Source organism: Limanda limanda, chromosome 9 (assembly GCF_963576545.1).
Source record: "Limanda limanda chromosome 9, fLimLim1.1, whole genome shotgun sequence".
NCBI lineage: Eukaryota > Metazoa > Chordata > Actinopteri > Pleuronectiformes > Pleuronectidae > Limanda > Limanda limanda.
In genome coordinates, this window is record NC_083644.1 from 21,014,390 (window position 1) to 21,033,900 (window position 19,511).

General features: G+C 41.9%; 1 protein-coding gene across 1 annotated transcript in view; it reads left to right on the forward strand.

Moving 5' to 3' along the window:
* Positions 1-19,511, forward strand: part of unc13a (unc-13 homolog A (C. elegans)) — a 47,831-nt gene that overhangs the window by 22,237 nt on the left and 6,083 nt on the right. Inside the window, exons 18-41 of the mRNA XM_061078257.1 lie at positions 970-1,197; positions 2,015-2,156; positions 3,038-3,207; positions 3,325-3,440; positions 4,523-4,686; positions 4,798-4,951; positions 5,501-5,569; positions 5,890-5,979; positions 6,427-6,561; positions 7,223-7,356; positions 7,543-7,628; positions 8,292-8,418; positions 9,303-9,399; positions 10,100-10,243; positions 10,363-10,440; positions 10,666-10,743; positions 11,480-11,568; positions 11,650-11,796; positions 12,210-12,333; positions 13,541-13,546; positions 16,515-16,544; positions 17,490-17,546; positions 17,669-17,749; positions 18,472-18,619. Of these exons, the coding sequence (XP_060934240.1) occupies positions 970-1,197; positions 2,015-2,156; positions 3,038-3,207; positions 3,325-3,440; positions 4,523-4,686; positions 4,798-4,951; positions 5,501-5,569; positions 5,890-5,979; positions 6,427-6,561; positions 7,223-7,356; positions 7,543-7,628; positions 8,292-8,418; positions 9,303-9,399; positions 10,100-10,243; positions 10,363-10,440; positions 10,666-10,743; positions 11,480-11,568; positions 11,650-11,796; positions 12,210-12,333; positions 13,541-13,546; positions 16,515-16,544; positions 17,490-17,546; positions 17,669-17,749; positions 18,472-18,619 (2,694 nt within the window). The remainder of the gene's footprint in view (positions 1-969; positions 1,198-2,014; positions 2,157-3,037; positions 3,208-3,324; positions 3,441-4,522; positions 4,687-4,797; positions 4,952-5,500; positions 5,570-5,889; positions 5,980-6,426; positions 6,562-7,222; positions 7,357-7,542; positions 7,629-8,291; positions 8,419-9,302; positions 9,400-10,099; positions 10,244-10,362; positions 10,441-10,665; positions 10,744-11,479; positions 11,569-11,649; positions 11,797-12,209; positions 12,334-13,540; positions 13,547-16,514; positions 16,545-17,489; positions 17,547-17,668; positions 17,750-18,471; positions 18,620-19,511) is intronic.

Sequence of the window (19,511 nt, forward strand, 5' to 3'; positions counted from 1 at the left end):
AGACTGAAATATGATGATGTCGTATACATTTTACATTCATGAGTCCGTATAGTAGAAGACATACATACCTGTTACATGCATGAAGTCTTATCCTTTGAAATTCAAAAAGGAAACTCTATTTGCTCAAATAAACTTAACTAACACACATCAGTCTGATAAGAACTACCGTAGATGACCGTAACCATCTTTGAGAAAACTGTATTTAATGTGTACTTTAACCTTTTAGTTTGGTCCATGTTCCATCCACTAACATGGAGAAGGTTTTTAACACTGTCTTCAGGTTTCATGCTAAGCTAAACTACCTAGCAGCCACCTTCATGTTCACCTTACAGACTTAAGAGTGGAGTCAATCATCTCATCTAACTCTAATAACTCTTTTGAATGAGATATCACAATTTGTTATTGGCCTACAACTGCTTCAAGAATACCTACGAATGTTCTGTGATATATAGCTAAAAAGTCATCTGAATCATGGCATGTTGATTGACAACCATTTACTGACTTCTTTCTGCGTCAGTGCTGCTTTTTATTAATAAGACCAAAGTATCCATGAGCACTTTTTCCCCTTATCTCTCTCTGTCAGTGTCAACCTCCTCTTCCTTCTCCCCTCACACCCACTTTTTTTATTGTCCTTGTTTTATTAGGAGGATATTAAAAGTCATTTATCTTTTGTTGACATCCACCTCTCGTTTCCATTTCTCTTTTACACAGCAGTTTATAGCACTGCAAATGTGTCCGGCCCTCATTCATGAAATATAATATCATCTGCAGTTCTTCTCTGCTCTGAATAAAATTCCCTTGGCAGTTTTTTTAATAAGTTGTAAAATGTTGTCCTCCAGGGAAAACTCTTCTCTACTTTCTGTCATGATTAATCACTGTATGGAAACTAAAAGCCATAAACCTCTCATGGAGAGTCATTTATATATGGCTTGAACTTCAGATCCTTTTCTTAATTGTCCCACTTATCAGGGGCGGCGGAGAAGAGCTCCAAACACGGTGCGGAGGATCGAACCCAGAACATCATCATGGTCCTGAAGGACCGCATGAAGATCCGTGAGAGGAACAAACCAGAGATCTTTGAACTCATTCAGGAAATGTTCACCATCCTCAAGGCCACCCATGTCACCCAGATGAAGCAGATCAAACAGAGCGTGCTCGATGGAACCTCCAAATGGTCGGCCAAGATCTGCATCACAGGTGGGTGGGGGGGAGGGGGGGGTTATATCAGTACAGTAGGTTTGAAGGGAGCTGGCAGGAGTTATCAGCATTAAAGTCAGAGGAGCCGAAGCATGTCATGTGTTTGTGTCTATGAAATGAGACGAGCTGCCGTCTGCATGAAGAGCGCACAGGAGGCGTTTGTGGGGCAATAGAGCAGAAGGTCAGATGAGTTAAGAGACATCTGTTTCCCTCAGAACACACACTCTCACGCATACTTGTGCTTCTATACTTGTGAGGACACACTACTGCCCCTAACCCTAACCTTACCCGCCACAAATGGAGCGATGCTCGGAAGCTACTTCAGGCCGCCAACTCGAGCTGTGCTGCTGCAAGCACATGACATACCCCACTCTCCGGCTGTCGATTTGAACAGCAAAGAATTCCCATCTCCCAGCATCCACTTGTAGGCTCCGACAGCATCCATTTTTTACTTCTCTTAATAAAACACAAAGGTAGAGCGCATATCTCTGCCAAGGCTCAACAGCCCTCTTGTGAAAGCCTGCCGAGGGAGGGATGGTGCCCCACCTGTGTCCTTTCAATGGAAACATGCTCTGTTCCTCTATGCTTACCTAAGCCTAATTCTAACCATTAAGCAAAAACCATCGACAAAAGTCTGAACACTCAGCACTTTGAAGCTGTGTCTGAAAGTGCAGACCATCTAAAATATCCTGTTGATTTAATCTACAGTGACACTGGTCCTCACACAGATAGAAAGAGCAGGACACACAGTGTGGTTTGCTGGTTGACTGTGTAACAGTGTGGCTGACCAGTTTTTTTTTTTTTTTCTTCTGCCTAGTCTTGTGTGCTCAGGGTCTACAAGCCAAGGATAAAACTGGTTCCAGTGATCCTTATGTCACTGTCCAGGTGGGAAAGACCAAAAAGAGGACCAAGACCATCTACGGAAACCTCAACCCCGTCTGGGAGGAGACATTTAATTTGTGAGTCAAGACTTCCTGGAAACTACCAATTTTATAGTAGCTTAAAGCTTTTATGTTATTAATCTTCAGGCGATACGTTATTTTTTCCACAATTTCTTGTCAAGCAAGAAACTGTCCTATTTTAGTGGAAAATGCTCATCACAATTTCTCAGAGCTCAGGGAGATGTCTCACTATTCCTTAACTTTGCCAAGAAAAGAAAACATTTGAAGAATAATTGCACTTACAGTTACATTAAAGAGAGAGGCAGAATAAAGCAAATGTTTGGCTCTTTTACTTATATAGCTTTTTTACTCCCTAATCATTATTCAGTTTTCCGTGTTGTTGACTATAATTGTGTTGACATTTCTCTTCAAGTTATTGAGTTAGTTCTGAGTGTTCTAGTTCTGAGTGACTTCCTAGAAACTACCAATTTTATAGTAGCTTAAAGCTCATATGTTATTAATCTTCATGCAGGCAATACGTTATTTTTTCCACAATTTCTAGTCAAGCAAGAAACTGTTCTATTTTAGTGGAAAATGCTCATCACAATTTCTCAGAGCTCAGGGAGATGTCTCACTATTCCTTCACTTTGCCAAAAAAGGAAAACATTTAAAGAGATATTGCACTTACAGTTACATTAAAGACAGAGGCAGAATAAAGAAAATGTTTGGCTTTTTTACTTATATAGCTTTTTTACTCATAACCCTAATCATTATTCAGTTTTCCGTGTTGTTGACTATAATTGTGTTAACATTTCTCTTCAAGTTATTGAGTTAGTTCTAGTTAGTGTCAGAATTAAACGTTTTTATCTCCTTTGTGTTGATGAAAGAAAATAGATTCAGATTATTTTGAGGCTAGATTTTATGTTTAAGGTGTAAACTGTTGCTGATTATCTGTGCAGCGAGTGTCACAACTCCTCAGATCGGATCAAGGTGCGCGTGTGGGATGAGGACGACGACATCAAGTCCCGTGTGAAGCAGAAGTTCAAGCGAGAGTCTGATGACTTCCTCGGTCAAACCATCATCGAGGTCCGAACCCTGAGCGGAGAGATGGATGTCTGGTACAATCTCGGTCAGTTACATTTATAGTCAGCCTCATTTATACTTCCTGCAATAATCTCTTGACTTTACAATTATAAAAGTAATTCAAAATCTCTGATTGATTGAGTTCCGTGTTGTGTGTTCACAGACAAGCGTACAGACAAATCCGCTGTATCTGGAGCCATCCGCATGCACATTAATGTAGAAATCAAAGGAGAGGAGACGGTCGCCCCGTATCACGTTCAGTACACCTGTTTGCATGAAGTAAGTTCAGTGTGTGTTTGTACGTTTAAACAAGCAAAAATCTAGAGTTGTACTTTAATGCTGTTTTGTGGCACTGCTACGCATTTTGTGAGTCTTGTTTATCCTTCCCCCGCTCTATTAAACATTTTATTTCAAGCCTATTTCTTGCAGAATAAAGAGAAAGAACTCGTAAAAGTTGAATCATCAAACAAGTAGCGTTTACCCCAAACTTTATAAGACTATAATCGGTTGATGTTTTAAAGATGTCTCCCTCTGACGGGGGGGAAATCTTTTACCTATAATAGTTTCATCCAATTTACTACTCAGACTTATTGAAGTGCTTTTACTCAAAAAGCCTAATTTCTAATGAATAGTGAGCAGCCACTTCATTGTTGCCGTAACAATTTGCATTCTTTCTTTATTTCTGCATTATATGTGAAGCTTTTGCACTGGACACCGAGTGAACAGGGTTTCAAAATGGAAAGAATTTTATATATATTTTTAATGGTGTTTGTGTGTCCATGTACCTCTGTGCCAACTCCTCTCACGAGCTCTGCCAGACAGTTTAACGGATGTTCCCTTCCATAATGGATTCATTCTAAATTAAATTTAAGATATTACTCCACGAACCTTGCTTAGCTCCAGTTAGGTAAAGACCTTTTCTAAAAACAAAGACATCAGACATATTACACACTGTGCAGAGAACCTCCCTGATTGGCTGTGAACCAATCACAGTCTTGTACGGAATCATTACTGGGCCCATTACTCAACAGAGCACATTAGCTGAACCTTAACCGACAAATGACCACTGTTATTGCTGCACATAAGTGGCCATAAACCACAAAGCCAACCCTTAATGTTTTACTGCTGCACAATGCTTTACGGCTGAGTACCCTCGACAGCCACCTCGTGTTGGCCTCATAATGTGGTTTAACGTGGCACAGTCGTTTGAAGATTAATAGGTCGAGAGGTTGAAACCTGCTTCGTTTTTTCACAATGACATATGCAAGCTACCATTTAAGCAGAGGCTCAGCTCCTCTCCCTCTAATCTTCCACACACCTCCTTCAATCGTTCCCCTCACTCTGCTACCTCCGCCCGGCAGAACCTCTTCCACTATATGACAGACCTGCAGAACAACGGTGTGGTGAAGATCCCTGACGCCAAAGGGGATGACGCATGGAAAGTTTACTTCGAGGAGACGCCCCAGGAGATTGTAGATGAGTTTGCCATGCGCTACGGAGTGGAGTCCATCTACCAGGCGATGACGTATGTTATTCTTTTTGGGGGTGGATTTCATGCAGCATTGGTCGTTCTCAGGCTCACAGTAAGCTGTTAGCACCCAGTGTTTGTTTACGTGTGTCTGTCCCTCATTTGCAGCCACTTTGCCTGTCTGTCATCCAAGTACATGTGCCCAGGTGTGCCTGCAGTAATGAGCACACTGCTGGCTAACATCAATGCCTACTATGCCCACACCACCCAGGCAACTAACAACGTCTCTGCCTCTGACCGCTTTGCTGCTTCTAACTTCGGGGTGAGTCATTGCAAACAGAATCTATAAATTCACCTGGTGTCAGAATGTTCTACATCAAAAACTTGTCGTTGAATTTATCCAAAAGCCACGTCACAATAAAGTCTGTGTGCACTGAATGCTTACCTCCGCCACGAAGGTCATGTCTTCGTCTGTTCGTTATTTAGCTAAATTGCTCAAGATCTACTGAACAGATTACAATGAAACTTAGTGGGAAGATGTGGTATAGGTCAGGGTTGAAACCATTGAATTCTGATGCATATTCCAGGGCAGGGGCAGATCCAGGTTTTTTACCCACCTTTCTTTAACATTGCGAGATAGAGATAAAAAAAAGGCATAGGGGACTGATATTTTATGAATGCAATTTGGTGTCGATCCATTTTGAAATCATGATCTACTAGTGAATGCCTGTTGGGCCTTGGCGGAGGTATGCATTTTACTGAGTGCCATTCTCATTTGTCATAGAGTTAAATTGCTGTATCTTTCTATATTAAGCAGTGAAGTGGATGTCGATGTTAAATTGTGTTTTCATGTGTGTTGCAATACCCACAGAAAGAGCGATTTGTCAAGCTTCTCGATCAGCTGCACAACTCTCTGAGGATCGACCTGTCCATGTACAGAGTAAGAAACTCCAACTCACTGTTTTCCCTCATGACTTAGATTCTATAATGTCTGTAATGCTTCCTTTTCTCCTAATATCTGCCTCTATGTGAGAAAACAGTCACACAGAGGAGAGGGATGCGTTCATTCGAGTGACAGCTCCTCTCAAACATGCGTGGACACATTCAGGAAACACTGCACACCCACACAGTAACAAGTGGAAGGATTCGGTGGCAGTGCTGGATCTTGTCCATGAACCCACAAAAAACCACTGGACAATGAAGGATGTGATATTTTTACTGGTTGTGGCTCACTGTTTTTTTTTTTGTCTGACTCTGCAGAATAACTTCCCAGCCAGCAGTCCTGAGAGGCTGCAGGACCTCAAGTCCACAGTGGACCTCCTCACCAGTATCACCTTCTTCAGAATGAAGGTACAAAGATTTGTTCTTTTCCACTGGGTTTCATAAACACAGCCTATCCATTAAAATGGAATATTGCTCAATGTGTGAACTTCTTCTACCAAATAGTTTCAGGAAGTTTAACCCGTAACTAAGCAGAGATGTATTTATTTGGTGTTTGCAGTATTTCTCTGAAATGTTTCTACAAAATCAGCACAAGCAGATTGCAGATTGCATGATGATGTTAACCAGTTCATCCATTTTCTTCATTCAAAGACACATTTTTTTTCTCTGATCCTTATTTAAAAAAGTTAGTTAATACAAAGCTGAATCAAAAACTTTGGTACAGACTATGGTCTGGACTTTCAGGTGAGAAAATGCCTCTACTTTACTTTACTTTAACTTTCTCTCTCTCTCTCTCTCTCTCTCTCTCTCTCTCTCTCTCTCTCTCTCTGTCTGTCTGTGTGTGTGTGTGTTCAGGTCCAAGAACTCCAGTCTCCGCCCAGGGCCAGTCAGGTAGTCAAGGACTGTGTCAAAGCTTGTCTCAACTCCACCTACGAGTACATCTTTAACAACTGTCATGAGCTATACAGCCGCGAGTATCAGACAGACCCGGTAAGAACCTCTCTGCAATATCCTCGCTGGTGTGTGAAATCCAATCTCTCTGTGGTGTGCGTGCATGTACTTTGTTTTGTGGAGAAGTCCGACCGTCCTCTCTGTCTGAGTAGGCCAGGCTCCTCCATCCATCACCCTGAACCAGATTTCAGCTGGAATTTCTAGAGTTTGCTCCGAGTCTTCATTAAAGCACAAGCCCCATTCATACTCCCTCGTGAATTTCAAATAAGCATTTTCCCCTTTGAATAAAACATGTCATCCTGCGGGACGTTGCTATATTTTGTCGAAATCTCTGCAAGATCATTCTTCACTCTTCATTTCCTGCAGTGCTCAGCTTAGTCTTTTTCTTTTTTTAAACTTCCTGTGCATCTTCAGCTCTTTCAAAGAAATCACTCATATGGTTGACATTCAGTCTGTTTTATTCTGTTTGAGCAACATTTGCTGAGTCACACAAAAGTGGATGTACGGGAAATTTCACATGACAATGCAGGATTTTGTGTAATCATGACAATAAAATAAAATGGAATTGCTTGAGAAGAATACAATTATCTGCAGATTATGCAAGTTTATAGTTGTTATTTTCTTGTCATATTTGAGGTAAAGTGAGCAGCAGGCAAAAGTCCTATTGAAATGTTTTGTGTTCATTTTGTGACCCTTCCAGGCGAAGCAGGGTGCCGTGCCTCCAGAGGAGCAGGGACCGAGCATCAAGAACCTGGACTTCTGGTCCAAACTCATCACACTCATTGTTTCCATTATTGAGGAGGACAAGAACTCCTACACCCCCTGCCTGAACCAGTATGTCTCTACTTAATCACATTTCCTTCCTAGTGGCCTTTTTCATTTTACCCTCTTTACTCTGTCTCTTCTCCTATTACCCTCACAACCCCACTTTCAGGCTTGTATCTTTCTGCTGAGTTTAATTTGCCTTCTCTTTCAAAGTGCATATACATTAAGTCCATCTCCTGTTCCTCCTCCATTAAGATTTCCCCAGGAGCTCAACGTGGGTAAAATCAGTGCAGAAGTGATGTGGAACCTGTTTGCTCAGGATATGAAATATGCAATGGAGGGTGAGTGCACATCGTTGTTATTCTGAGCTTCTCAAATGACACAAAGCACTGATGAATTGTTACCGCTAACAGTGTGTGGTTCAAGCACTATTTGCACTCAGGACCAAACAGACAGAGAGGACAATATAATGCATTTGACCTGCACTTCATAATGATACTTAAAGGGTTGAATGGATACTGGTACTTGACTGTTTCCAGTGGTTTGGTTGTAAATCCGACAGATCATGAATGATTTGTTCTGTGTTCACAATCAGCTGGAAGATTTATACATATTTTATGACATAATTTATGATTTTATTAAGTGTAAAGTAATGATAAAGCATTTATTTTTAGGGACATTTTCTGCCTTCATTGATTTCATTTTGAATAAAAAAAATGATTTCAAATAACGCAAGGCCTGAAGGGTCGTATTCAATTGTATATTTAATTGATTTTGGATTTATTCATTGGTTCTCTTTCCATAATGATCCTATGTGACAGCTTTACAAAATATGATCACAATTCATCATATTCACCTACTCTGTGAGGAAGGGTGTATGATTCTTGGCTTATGCCCCTTTAAGCATTGTGTGGTAAAGGCAGGTGGGTGTAGTCAGCTCAAACACCTGAACCAGACGATCTTTTGACTCAACGTGGATTTGTCTGCTTTGCTCTTTCTCTCAGAACATGAAAAAAATCGCCTGTGCAAGAGCGCAGATTACATGAACCTGCACTTCAAGGTCAAGTGGCTCTACAACGAGTACTGCAAAGACCTTCCTTTCTTCAAGAGCAGAGTGCCCGAGTATCCTGCGTGAGTAGCAGCTCCACCATCGATGTCTCACAGCTTCATGCACACACACGCATCTGAACATATTCTGAAAGCTGAATATAAGAAGAGCGGATTAAGGCCCCGATCTTTCACCTGTGATGTAAAGCAGTGCGATGTGCAAGTGTCTTCCCTATTCATTAATCATGGGTGTTTTGAGTGTAACATGCAATGTACCAATCAGAGTCCTGTTTCCCGTTGCCTGTAAAAACCAGGTATGCTTTTCCACATTGGCAGATTGCAGTTGTAATGGTCAGTTTGCCAGGTAGTAGGGGATGGATAGGTAGATGGGTGAATGGATGGATAGATGGATGGGTGAATGGATGAATCGATGGATGGATGGATGGATGGATGGATGGATGGATGGATGGATGGATGGATGGATGGATGGATGGATGGATGGATGGATGGATGGATGGATGGATGGATGGTTGGTTAGATGGGTGGATAGATAGATGGATGGATGGATGGATGGATGGATGGATGGATGACTAGATGCATGGATGGATGGATGGATGGATGGGTAGATGGATGGATTATGGATTATGGATTATGGATGGATAAATGGATAGGTGGATGAATGGATGGATGGATGAATGGATAGGTGGATAGGTGGATAGGTGGATTGGTGGATAGATGGATGGGTGGATGAATGGATGGATGAATGGATGGATGGATGAATGAATAGGTGGATGGATGGATGGATGGATGGATGGGTGGATGGATGGATGGATAGGTGGATGAATGGATGGATGTATGGATGGATCAGACTTGCTTTCTCTGCTTGAGACCACGTGCTCAGCTTGTTACCATCAAGTGTTTTTTCCCTGTGTCATTTTGCTTCCTGCTTTGTTTTATGCACTCCATAGGTGGTTTGAGCCATTTGTCATCCAGTGGCTGGATGAAAATGAAGAAGTGTCTCGAGACTTTCTGCACGGTGCTCTGGAACGAGACAAAAAAGATGGGGTAAAAGTTTTGCTGCTCTTCCTCTCCTTATCGGCGCTTCAACCCTCTTGAAATGCAAAGTCGCTGTTGTTGCTCAGGCAGAATGACTGTAATCCATCCTTTGTACTTCCTCTGTCACGCTCAAACTTATCAGCTAACGGTGCCTCCCGCCCGCTCGCTCTGCTTGCTTCAAAGGCTGCCAGCAGCAGGAAAGGCACGCGCACCGAAGCCCAGGTGTGGTCTCGAAATAGAAAGCATTTGTGTGTTTGGGATGAGTGGATGTTTCAGCAGAAGCACTTCATCGTGTAAAGAGATTCTTTGGAAGTTCAAAGACGTGCGGTGGAGACGTGCTTGTGACAGCAGGGTATTGTGAATTAATGGCCTCATTCCAGAATTTTGACTGCAAGAAAGCTGTCCTCACCTCATTACCCAGACTCCCTGGAGGAGCACCTTCACACTCACCTCCAGCCAATTAGGGACCAGGCACAAACCAACAGCCAATTACAAGTAGACAGTCAGGATCTCCCACCTATCCCCGGATGGCTGTCTAACAGGCAGTATGGCGCGATGACTGCAGGGTGGTTGAGGATCTGTGCACGCTGTGAAAGATATTCAGTCTAATGGTCCATTTCTATGATCGTAGGTGGCCAGGATCTAATGTGCCTCGCCTCTATCTTTTTCCCGGTTTTTAATCTTCTCACACATCTTCTCTGCCCTACAGTTCCAGGTCACATCAGAACACGCTCTGTTCTCCTGCTCCGTGGTGGATGTGTTTTCTCAACTCAACCAGAGCTTTGAGATCATCAGGAAGCTGGAGTGTCCAGATCCACAGATTGTTGGACACTACATGAAGAGATTCGCCAAGGTGATTCAGAACATCCCTTATTGAATCAATACACATTTTTTTTTTATAAAGGTAACAGCATTATTTTTAAGCCACTATCCCTTGATAACTAATTGCTTTTTCTTATTTTCCATCTCCAGACAATCAGCAATGTTCTACTGTCCTATGCTGACATAATCTCCAAGTGTTTTGCCAACTATGTCACCATGGAGAAAGTGGTGAGTGGCCAAAGACTTGATGAGCCCACCTGGAGTCATATCAAACCTTAGATTTCAGATTTCAGTTTAGCTCTTTTTTTACTTGCTTGAAAATCAAGTTATAACATGTAGAACGTAAAAAATGATGTTATTATTACAGTATATTTATGTTTTACTATGTATACATCATCGGAATCCTTTTTCAACAGAAGTCTTAAAGACAAACATGTGTCATTTTGTCCTCAGCCCTGCATCCTGATCAACAACATCCAACAGCTGAGAGTTCAACTGGAGAAAATGTTTGAAGCGATGGGTGGAAAAGACGTGAGAATCTCCATTTAAATTGTTTTTTTTTTAATTGTCAGAGCCAGTAAACCTCATGGGGACCAAAGCCTGGTCCTACTGAGGTAAATCATCATTTCTGAGGTTCTGGTGAATGTCAGTGGAAAGATGTGAACTGTGGTTAGGTTAAGGTTAGAGTTAGGTATGAATTGGTCATGGTTACGTTCAAGGATAGTTTTCCATTAGGCTGTTCACAAAGTGTGGAAATCAATGCAATGTCCTAATAAGGATAGCCATGGGGGTTAGTGTGTTAGAGTGTGTTGGTCCTAGTATCTTAGTTCAGACATCTTAAAGGTATAGTAGTCATTTGTTTATGAAGCATGAACAATCATTTGCTGGAACTCACCGACCTGCCTGCTTGTGCACTCCCTGCCTATTCTCTCACTGCACGTGATATCCTCAGGTTTCCCCTAGGCCAGGTGTACTAGTGTCTTCTGGTGGGGGGACATACACTGCTGAAGTTAGCGAGCAACTCCCTGAAAAGTCTTATTCTAGCAGTTGTCAGGCAGCGATCATGTGTTTTGGGGGCTTAGCTTTGCAGAGAGAGCAGATTGGAAGGGGTGGGGTGAATCTGTTGCTTTCTTTCATAGTGTATCTTGCTCTTGCTAGCTTCCAGGATTACCAACCCTAGCTTTAATCCAAATCCTTCCGTTAGTGACATATTACCTCCCATCCACAATTCTGTGTGTGTGTGTGTATTTCTCTGTGCGTGTGTCAGCTGTGTGTGGAGGCCAGCGATATCCTCAAGGACCTGCAGATTAAGCTCAACAATGTTATGGATGATCTCAGCAGGGTCTTTTCTGTCAGGTAAAGAAACTCACTCACACACACTCACATCCATGGATTGTAAAGACCAATTTATGATATTATTCTACTTCCTCTCTGCAGTTTCCAGCCTCATATTGAGGAGAACGTGAAGCAGATGGGAGATATCTTGGCCCAGGTGAAGGGAACTACAAACGTAGGGAATGCCAGCAGCGTGGCGCAGGATGCTGACAACGTCCTGCAGCCCATCATGGAGTTCCTGGACAGCAAGTGAGGCAATCTGCCATTTTAGTGCCAGTTTATAAGGATTGCTCCATTTTGGAGGCATTTTATGAATTAACTAATTTAGCCAAGGTCAGACAAATTGGGGATGCCTAGTTTTTGGTCACGTTATCAAAGCTCAAAAAGAGTTAGACCAGCAAACCATGAACAGAGGTTTAAGATTTGCCTCTAATTTCCTCTCTTTTGAGAAGAATTCTTACTTATCTCCAAAGTCTATGGATCATGTCAGGTTAATATTATTATTCAACACCCAAACTGTTCACAGGGACATAGGACTTAGAAATCTATGAATTATTTGCCTCTGGATGAAGTAAAAGTAATACATTTCCCTTAAGTCTTTTTTGGTCATGAGGCGATTTCTAGCAAACACTCATTTTGGTTCTCTCCCCCGCCCGCACCAGCCTGACTTTGTTTGCTAAGATCTGTGAGAAGACTGTGCTGAAGCGTGTGTTGAAGGAGCTGTGGAAGCTGGTGATGAACACCATGGAGAAGACCATCGTCCTGCCGCCGCTCACAGACCAAACGGTGAGAGCACACAGGCCTACAAGCGCACACCTACAACCATAGAAATACATACAATATAAATGCCAAGCAACATGCTTTATACTGACACTGCTGACCTGTATAGTATACATGCATACAAATATATACATACACATAGTGCCTATACCACGAAGACGATGTTTATTCATGTACTCGTGTAAAAACTACATGGGATAGCAAGATTTAAGATTTTTTTTAAATATTCTATTGATGACAGCAGCAGAAAACATGCCCCCAAGGCAGCATCAAAAAAACAAACACAAAAACAGAGGAGGAGGTGGAGAATGAACATAGGGAATCATACAGAGGCAGACATTTTGTGTGTGTCGCGGCTCAACGCGGCTCTCCTCTAAAAACAAAAAGCCAGAGGAAGATCAAACTGCTTCTTCCTCACATCTACATGGCATCCTACCCACTCCTCGACCGCCTTGCACACATTATCTTCAGCATCGCCCCGGGTACCTTCATTCATCCGGCAATCAAGAAGAAAGCCTTTACAGAAAAAGAAAAAAGGAGTGCACCATATCATTATAACACCAGCTCATGGCTGCTTTCCAGTATGTCAGCCAACGATTGTTTGGAGAGATTCCTGATTCTCAAGTAACTCCCATCAGACTGGCAGAAAATGTTTGCCCGAATGATCTGGCCCTCTTCCCAAAAGAGAATCATGCATTTTGGAAAGCAGCCACTCGTTTTCTTTGTTTTAGATATATGTGTTCTTATTTGTGTTTGGTTATTAACAAAAGAGCCTCATATCACGTGATTATCAATCCCTGGTTAACATGAGCAGCACAAGCCAGTTATGTATTTTAGCGGCTGGTTCCGCCTCAGTAGCCACACGTCTGCAGGTAGCCTTTATCCAATTCAGCAGACACAGGAAAGTAAAAACACATAAAGACAGGCAGTGTAGATAAAAGCCACATTATTATCTTGAGAATTTGCTGTTAAAAGCTAAAACACGTATTTTTCTATATTCTCAGTGAAAAAGGTTAGTTACTTGCAGGACGCTCTCAGTTGTGTAGCTGTCCTTAGTCCAGGCTTCAGACAGGAGTCCTGGAGCGTCCAGCCCTGAGGCCCAAACATGTGTTATTGATTGATGTGGGGCTCTTTGCAGCTTGACTGACCCTTCTCTCTGGTTGTTGTCGTGTGATTACTATTACATCCTGCTCCCACCGCTCTCCCTCCACAGATGATTGTAAGTACAGCACTCCTGCGTGTGTGTCTGTCTGTCCGTCCACGGTGGTTGGTCCTCTGCTATATGTGGCTGCGATCTTCCCCTGTTTTTTGCCCCACATCTCACCCTGTCCCTTCTCAGGGCCTCACCTCTCTGACCTGTCACATCCGTGTCTTCTTCTTCTTCTTCTTCTTCTTATTTCTCCTCCTCTTTTTCTTTCTCTTCCTCTTCTTCCTCCTTCTGTTCTTCTACTCCTCCCACTTCTTCTTCCTCTTCCTCCTTCTCTTATCTCCTCTTTTCTCCAACCTCTGTCTCTCTTTGGAGAAGACAGGAGCATGGTGCATTCCTGACTGGTTCTGATAGGCCCCACCCCCTTGACAGTCTCCACCAATCAATGCCTCCCTCCCTCCTCTTCTGCCGTCTCTCCTTCCTGAACACTCTCCTCAAACAGGAAGTGGTACTCCTCTCTTGCGCCTGGTGTTGCCTTGTTTCTTCTCATGCATTGTGTCTCACTGACCGGGACTCAGTCGAGGTGACTGATCTCTTGGTAGCTCGGTATCCGGTGTCCTGCCCCCACCTCCAGACCCTACCCCACTTTTCCCTCCTTCTCAACCTCCCCCCACCCCCACTGTCCCCACCCTCCCCCTCCTGTTTGAACTGTGTCCCGACTCCCCCACCCTCCAACTGTGGGTTTGCTGCTTGCGTCTGATCTATTTCAACAGTGCAGTCCTCTCTCAGTATACTGTACAACACTGTATTGTACTGTATGTCTCTGCAGACCTGTCCTGGTTTGGTTTCATGTTCTGTTGTCACTATGATGAATGAAATCCTGCTAAACTGAATGGTAACAGTCCTGATCCACGGACTACTGTTTCTTACAGGTGGTCATTAGTTAGCTTTGATGTTTGGCCAAAATGTAGCTGTTTTCACACAAGACCTCCGGGTAAAATCTGGAGAATTGGCTACGGAGTTTACCCAGATTTTGTCTTTCACACATGAACAACACTGCTGAAATTTGTCTGCGCAGACGCGCTCACATCTGCATTAAATCCTCCACGTTATTCGGGCGAGAGTTGGAGCAGCCGGGTGAGGCAGGAAGTGATGTGTCAACTCCACTGCACCCCGACACCATCGTCAGCTCTTATCACCACCAACTTTATTGACTTCTTTGTAGGTTTCTTCTAGGTGCGTGTCACGGCTTTTTCAACGGAAGATATTTGTTTTCTTTTTGTTTTTCTCATTTTTGCATCTGTCACGTTGAATCCAGTGGGGGATCACACGTGGACTTCTCCTGGATTTCTGCGAACTTTATGCTAGGAGGCCAAGTGGAGAAAGTCTGCAGAGACTGCGGAGTGTCTGGAAGCAGCTTAAGAGAAGGATCCTTTGAAAAGTGATGTTAAAGGGGAATTCCAGTATTTTTCAACATGGGCCCTATGTTTATAAATGCGGGTGTGTAAATGAACAGTCCAATAGATTATGGTATGGCCACTTATGGGGCAACTGCAACATTAAATATAACCTAAAAGTTTTTTCCAAAATAAAAGGATCAATTAGTTAGTCTGGGTCCTAAAGGGATAGTTCACAGAGTAAAGACACAGTATAAACCTTTTTATCAGTGAAATAAACACTTTCGTGGACTGTTGAAGTTGGCATATAATACAATATAGAACAATACAACATAGCCAATGGTGCTATGTCATGGCACACCCAAATTTATCATACAGACCACACATTGGAAAAATAACATAATTCCCCTTTAACTATTTAAAACTCTATGAGATGACTTTTTAGCGTGAACATAGTTTGTTTGAAAAAAAAAAAATTTTGTAATTGAGTTCATTCTCTGTAATGTAGTAAGGTAGTTAACTTAATTAACACCATTCAGAGTTGGGTAATTTGTGAAAAGAAGTTTAAATCTGACTGTATATCCACCCAATATGCAAAGTCGTCGCATAGCGCTTTAATGTAAAGAGTTCAATGATTTTTTTATTGATTTTTTTATTATCTTTTCCACTTTTTTAGAGGAATAGTTTTGAATATACATTTTGGTTAATACACTTATTTGATCTTTTGCTGAGAGTTAGATAAGAAGATTGATTCCACTTTCATGTCTGCATATTTTAATGGCTACGCGTCCCACTCAGGTCCCATTGGACACAGGAAGTGTCACAGATGGTTGAGCAACAAATAAAAGTAGTTGTATCATTGTAAAACACTGATTTTAACTGCACAACAGCTGTTTGCAAAGGTAACCGGATCAGCAGCGCTTGTAATTGATTATCCATGTTACTAAAACGGGATGATCTGCGTTTCCAAACTTTTAGCGGCTCCAAAAGTTTGGAGTACCATGGACGCCAGACGTATCTCTAGTAGAATTCATGCATTTTCAAGCAAAACAACGTAGTAGTGAGGATGTGGCCTTAGTTAGAGGGAGCCAGGCTGACTGCAACTCCTTGTCTCCTGTCTTTATTCTAAACCGAAACGTACAGACATGACAGTGCTATCAATCATCAAAATTCAACCCTGTGCAAAATAAAAGCAAATTTCTCTTTAATATCACATATTTTTGTTACATCCATTACACATGTCACCATCTCACTGTTGTTTTATGCCAAACATGAATTTATGTATTTGTCAAATTATGTTTTTTGTTGTTTTGTTTTTAAAGCACAAAATTAGTTCAGAAGCTGACATCCCTTGCAGTGATGATGATGATGGTTAGGATGAGAATGAGTATAATGATGATGATGATGATGATGATGATGATGATGATGATGATGATGATGATGATGATGATGATGATGATGATGATGATGATGATGATGATGATGATGATGATGATGATGATGATGATGATGATGATGATGATGATGATGTCAAAGTCCTCAAATTATGAGCAGTTTTTCATTACGTACTAGTCAGTGAGAGTGAAGTCAGACTGCAGGGACTGGCCACTGCTTGATGTATTAACCACATGCTCTCTTTCCAGGGGAGGCTGAAGAATGCTTCTCACAGTGATGTAAGGACTAAACCCCCTCAGATCATTATGTCTCGTCTCTCTCCTCCGTGTCCATGTCTTTCTCCCTCAGCTTCTCAGTCAAACAAGGCAGTGGAAATATAGATTTTTTTCTAACGTCACTCAATAGTGTCTATAGTTTAAACAGTTTAAATGACACCAACACAGTTTCAAAGGTACATTCTTGTTTTTCTGTAGGTTTGACCAATAAGGGAAACTTCTACGCACATATTTATGTATTTTGTTTCATTTTCTGCTTGTTTGTATAATTCTTTAAACTTCATTAGGCGGTAGCTGCACACAGTATATGGTAAAACCTAACTTCATACGCAAAGCTGTAACTAAAGATAGGATTTGAAAAAAACAGTGTTGCACTCCCAGAAAAAACCTGTTTGTGTGTGTGTGTGTGTGCATGTTTTGTTTATGATTGCAGTACAAACGTACAAACTTCCTTGCCCCTGACATGAGCTGAAGCACATTCCTTCCTCTTTGTACTGAAATGTGTGTGTGTGTGTGTGTGTGTGTGTGTGTGTGTGTGTGTGTGTGTGTGTGTGTGTGTGTGTGTGTGTGTGTGTGTGTGTGTGTGTGTGTGTGTGTGTGTGTGTGTGTGTGTGTGTGTGTGTGTGTGTGTGTGTGTGTGTGTGTGTGTGTGTGTGTGTGTGTGTGTGTGTGTGTGTGTGTGTGTGTGTGTGTGCGCGCGCGTGCGTGTGCGTGTGTGTGGCAGAGTGAAATGTTTTGGAAAGAATACATAAGTGTGGTAACAGCACTTGAAGGAGAAAGTACTGTGACATCTGTAAAGTGGCTCGGAGTGACTGTCTATGAATGTCATGTCGTCCTCTGTGTGACACTAAGCCGTTTCCCGCTGCCCCTTTTTGTCATAATAATAATAACAACACCACTCTTTTCTCTCTGCCTCTCTACCTTTCTCTCTCTCTCCGTCTCTTCCAGGGCACTCAGCTCATCTTTAACGCTGCCAAGGAGCTGGGACAGCTGTCCAAGCTGAAGGTACGATATGTTTTTACACCACCGGGCTCTGGACTCCAATCACAGAGAAAATATGGGGCAGGGTCTGAATGGACAGGCTCCTCACTTTGTTCTGTGCTTCTCTTTGTTGTTGTTGCCTTCAGGAGCACATGGTTCGTGAGGAGGCCAAGGCGCTCTCACCCAAGCAGTGTGCGGTGATAGAGCTGGCCCTCGACACCATTAAGGTACAAACTCACTCTTACACGGGCACAGGTTTTGTCACATGTATGAAACGGAAGAACAATAAATGGAATGGCTCTTTCAAGCTAGTAAAGGCAGCCAACTTAGGCTGTTCAGCTCAAATCATGTGACATGGCTCACTCTACACAACCTCTATCCTCCAATCCTCTCCACCAGGATTGAGTGAATTGAGTTGTCTGACTGAGATCACAGTATATGCTTTGGTTTGCTCCATAGTGTTGCCTACAAGGGTAAAGTTTCTTTTTTTGTAAAATAGCTTTTGTTCGGTCCAACCTTTCAGACTATAAACTTTCTTTTTGTCCCCTTCCAGCTTCATTATTTCTATAAATAGTAACCCATGTAGTGGGAAAAGCCTTTTAAATTAGAAAAATCTTTGCAAAAAGACAACAATTCATATGTTGACTCATGTACATGCAGTTAAAATGTGGAACATATCAGAGATAATATGCTTATATAACTAGAATCTAAATATTTCAATAGCTATCAAAATACGCTCATCTATTTTCTGTAGATCCATTAATCAAATAAATCGACTAATCATAACTCCTCGAGATGTGAGTGAGTGAATTATTGAAAGACATAGCTGAACATCACAATATACTAGATATCTCTCTGTGTTCTTGAAATAAGAAGTGCTTTTGCTTGTTCGGGAGCAAAGTGTTTTGACTGTTTTAATTGTTTTCTATTTTGTCTCGGTGAACATTAGCAATACTTCCATGCCGGTGGCGTGGGTCTGAAGAAGACTTTCCTGGAGAAGAGTCCTGACCTCCTGTCTCTGCACTACGCCCTGTCCCTCTACACTCAGGCCACAGACAAACTGATTAGGACCTTTGTCTCTTCACAGAACGCACAAGGTAAACTAACGCTCTTTAATCTTCATGACACTTATTTTCTGTGTCTTTTAAATACATTTGATTGTCTTTATTTTCCGGTATCTTTATTTGCTCTATGTAAACTTAATTTTTGATGTTATGTCATTCTCTGTAATTCAGATCCTTTTAATATATCTTCTTTGGATAAGCTCTCTCTCAAAGGAAACCCCCTCTCAGTATCTCCTGCTTCTTTGTTGATGTTAGGGTTTCCCAGTCGAGTTGAGGCTATATTTTCTCCCTGCTTTAAGAAGCTGAGTCTCCCGGTAGCCAGCCTCTGGATGCACACAGATTATTCTTTACATGATCTGACAGCTATTTACAATGAAGAAATAAACACCCACCCACCTTCTTTTCTCTCGCTCTTTCATTCCGCTGCTCAGCCTCCGTCGCACCGTCAGATGGCTGCATAACAGCCGTCATCTTTGTGGAAGCACTGACAATGACACGGTGTCCCTGGGCGCTGCTGTAGAAATGGCATTTGAGTCGATAATTATTTAAAAAATCTAAATCAGGCAACATCCTAAAGTACATTTTACTGCAGTAGATCTGAGGGAGGTCACATGTTGCAGGACTGTCACACTGCAGATCAGAAGAACAATAGTAAGTTCAATAGAAGTAACTCATTATTCAAAAGACTTTTGAGTGGATTCAATTTATCAATTGAATTCAGTAAAATTTTATTTTATTGAGATAATTTTATGTATAACAAAATCAATTTGAATTACCTTAATGAGTAAATTCAAATACATTAGTCATCCTATTTTGATTGAGTAATTTCAACTAAATGACAATAACGCATTAGACAAAAGACTTATTCGTGTTGGTCTGTTTTCTCGTCTGTAAACCTCATCTTCTACGTGTCTCTGCTTTCTCT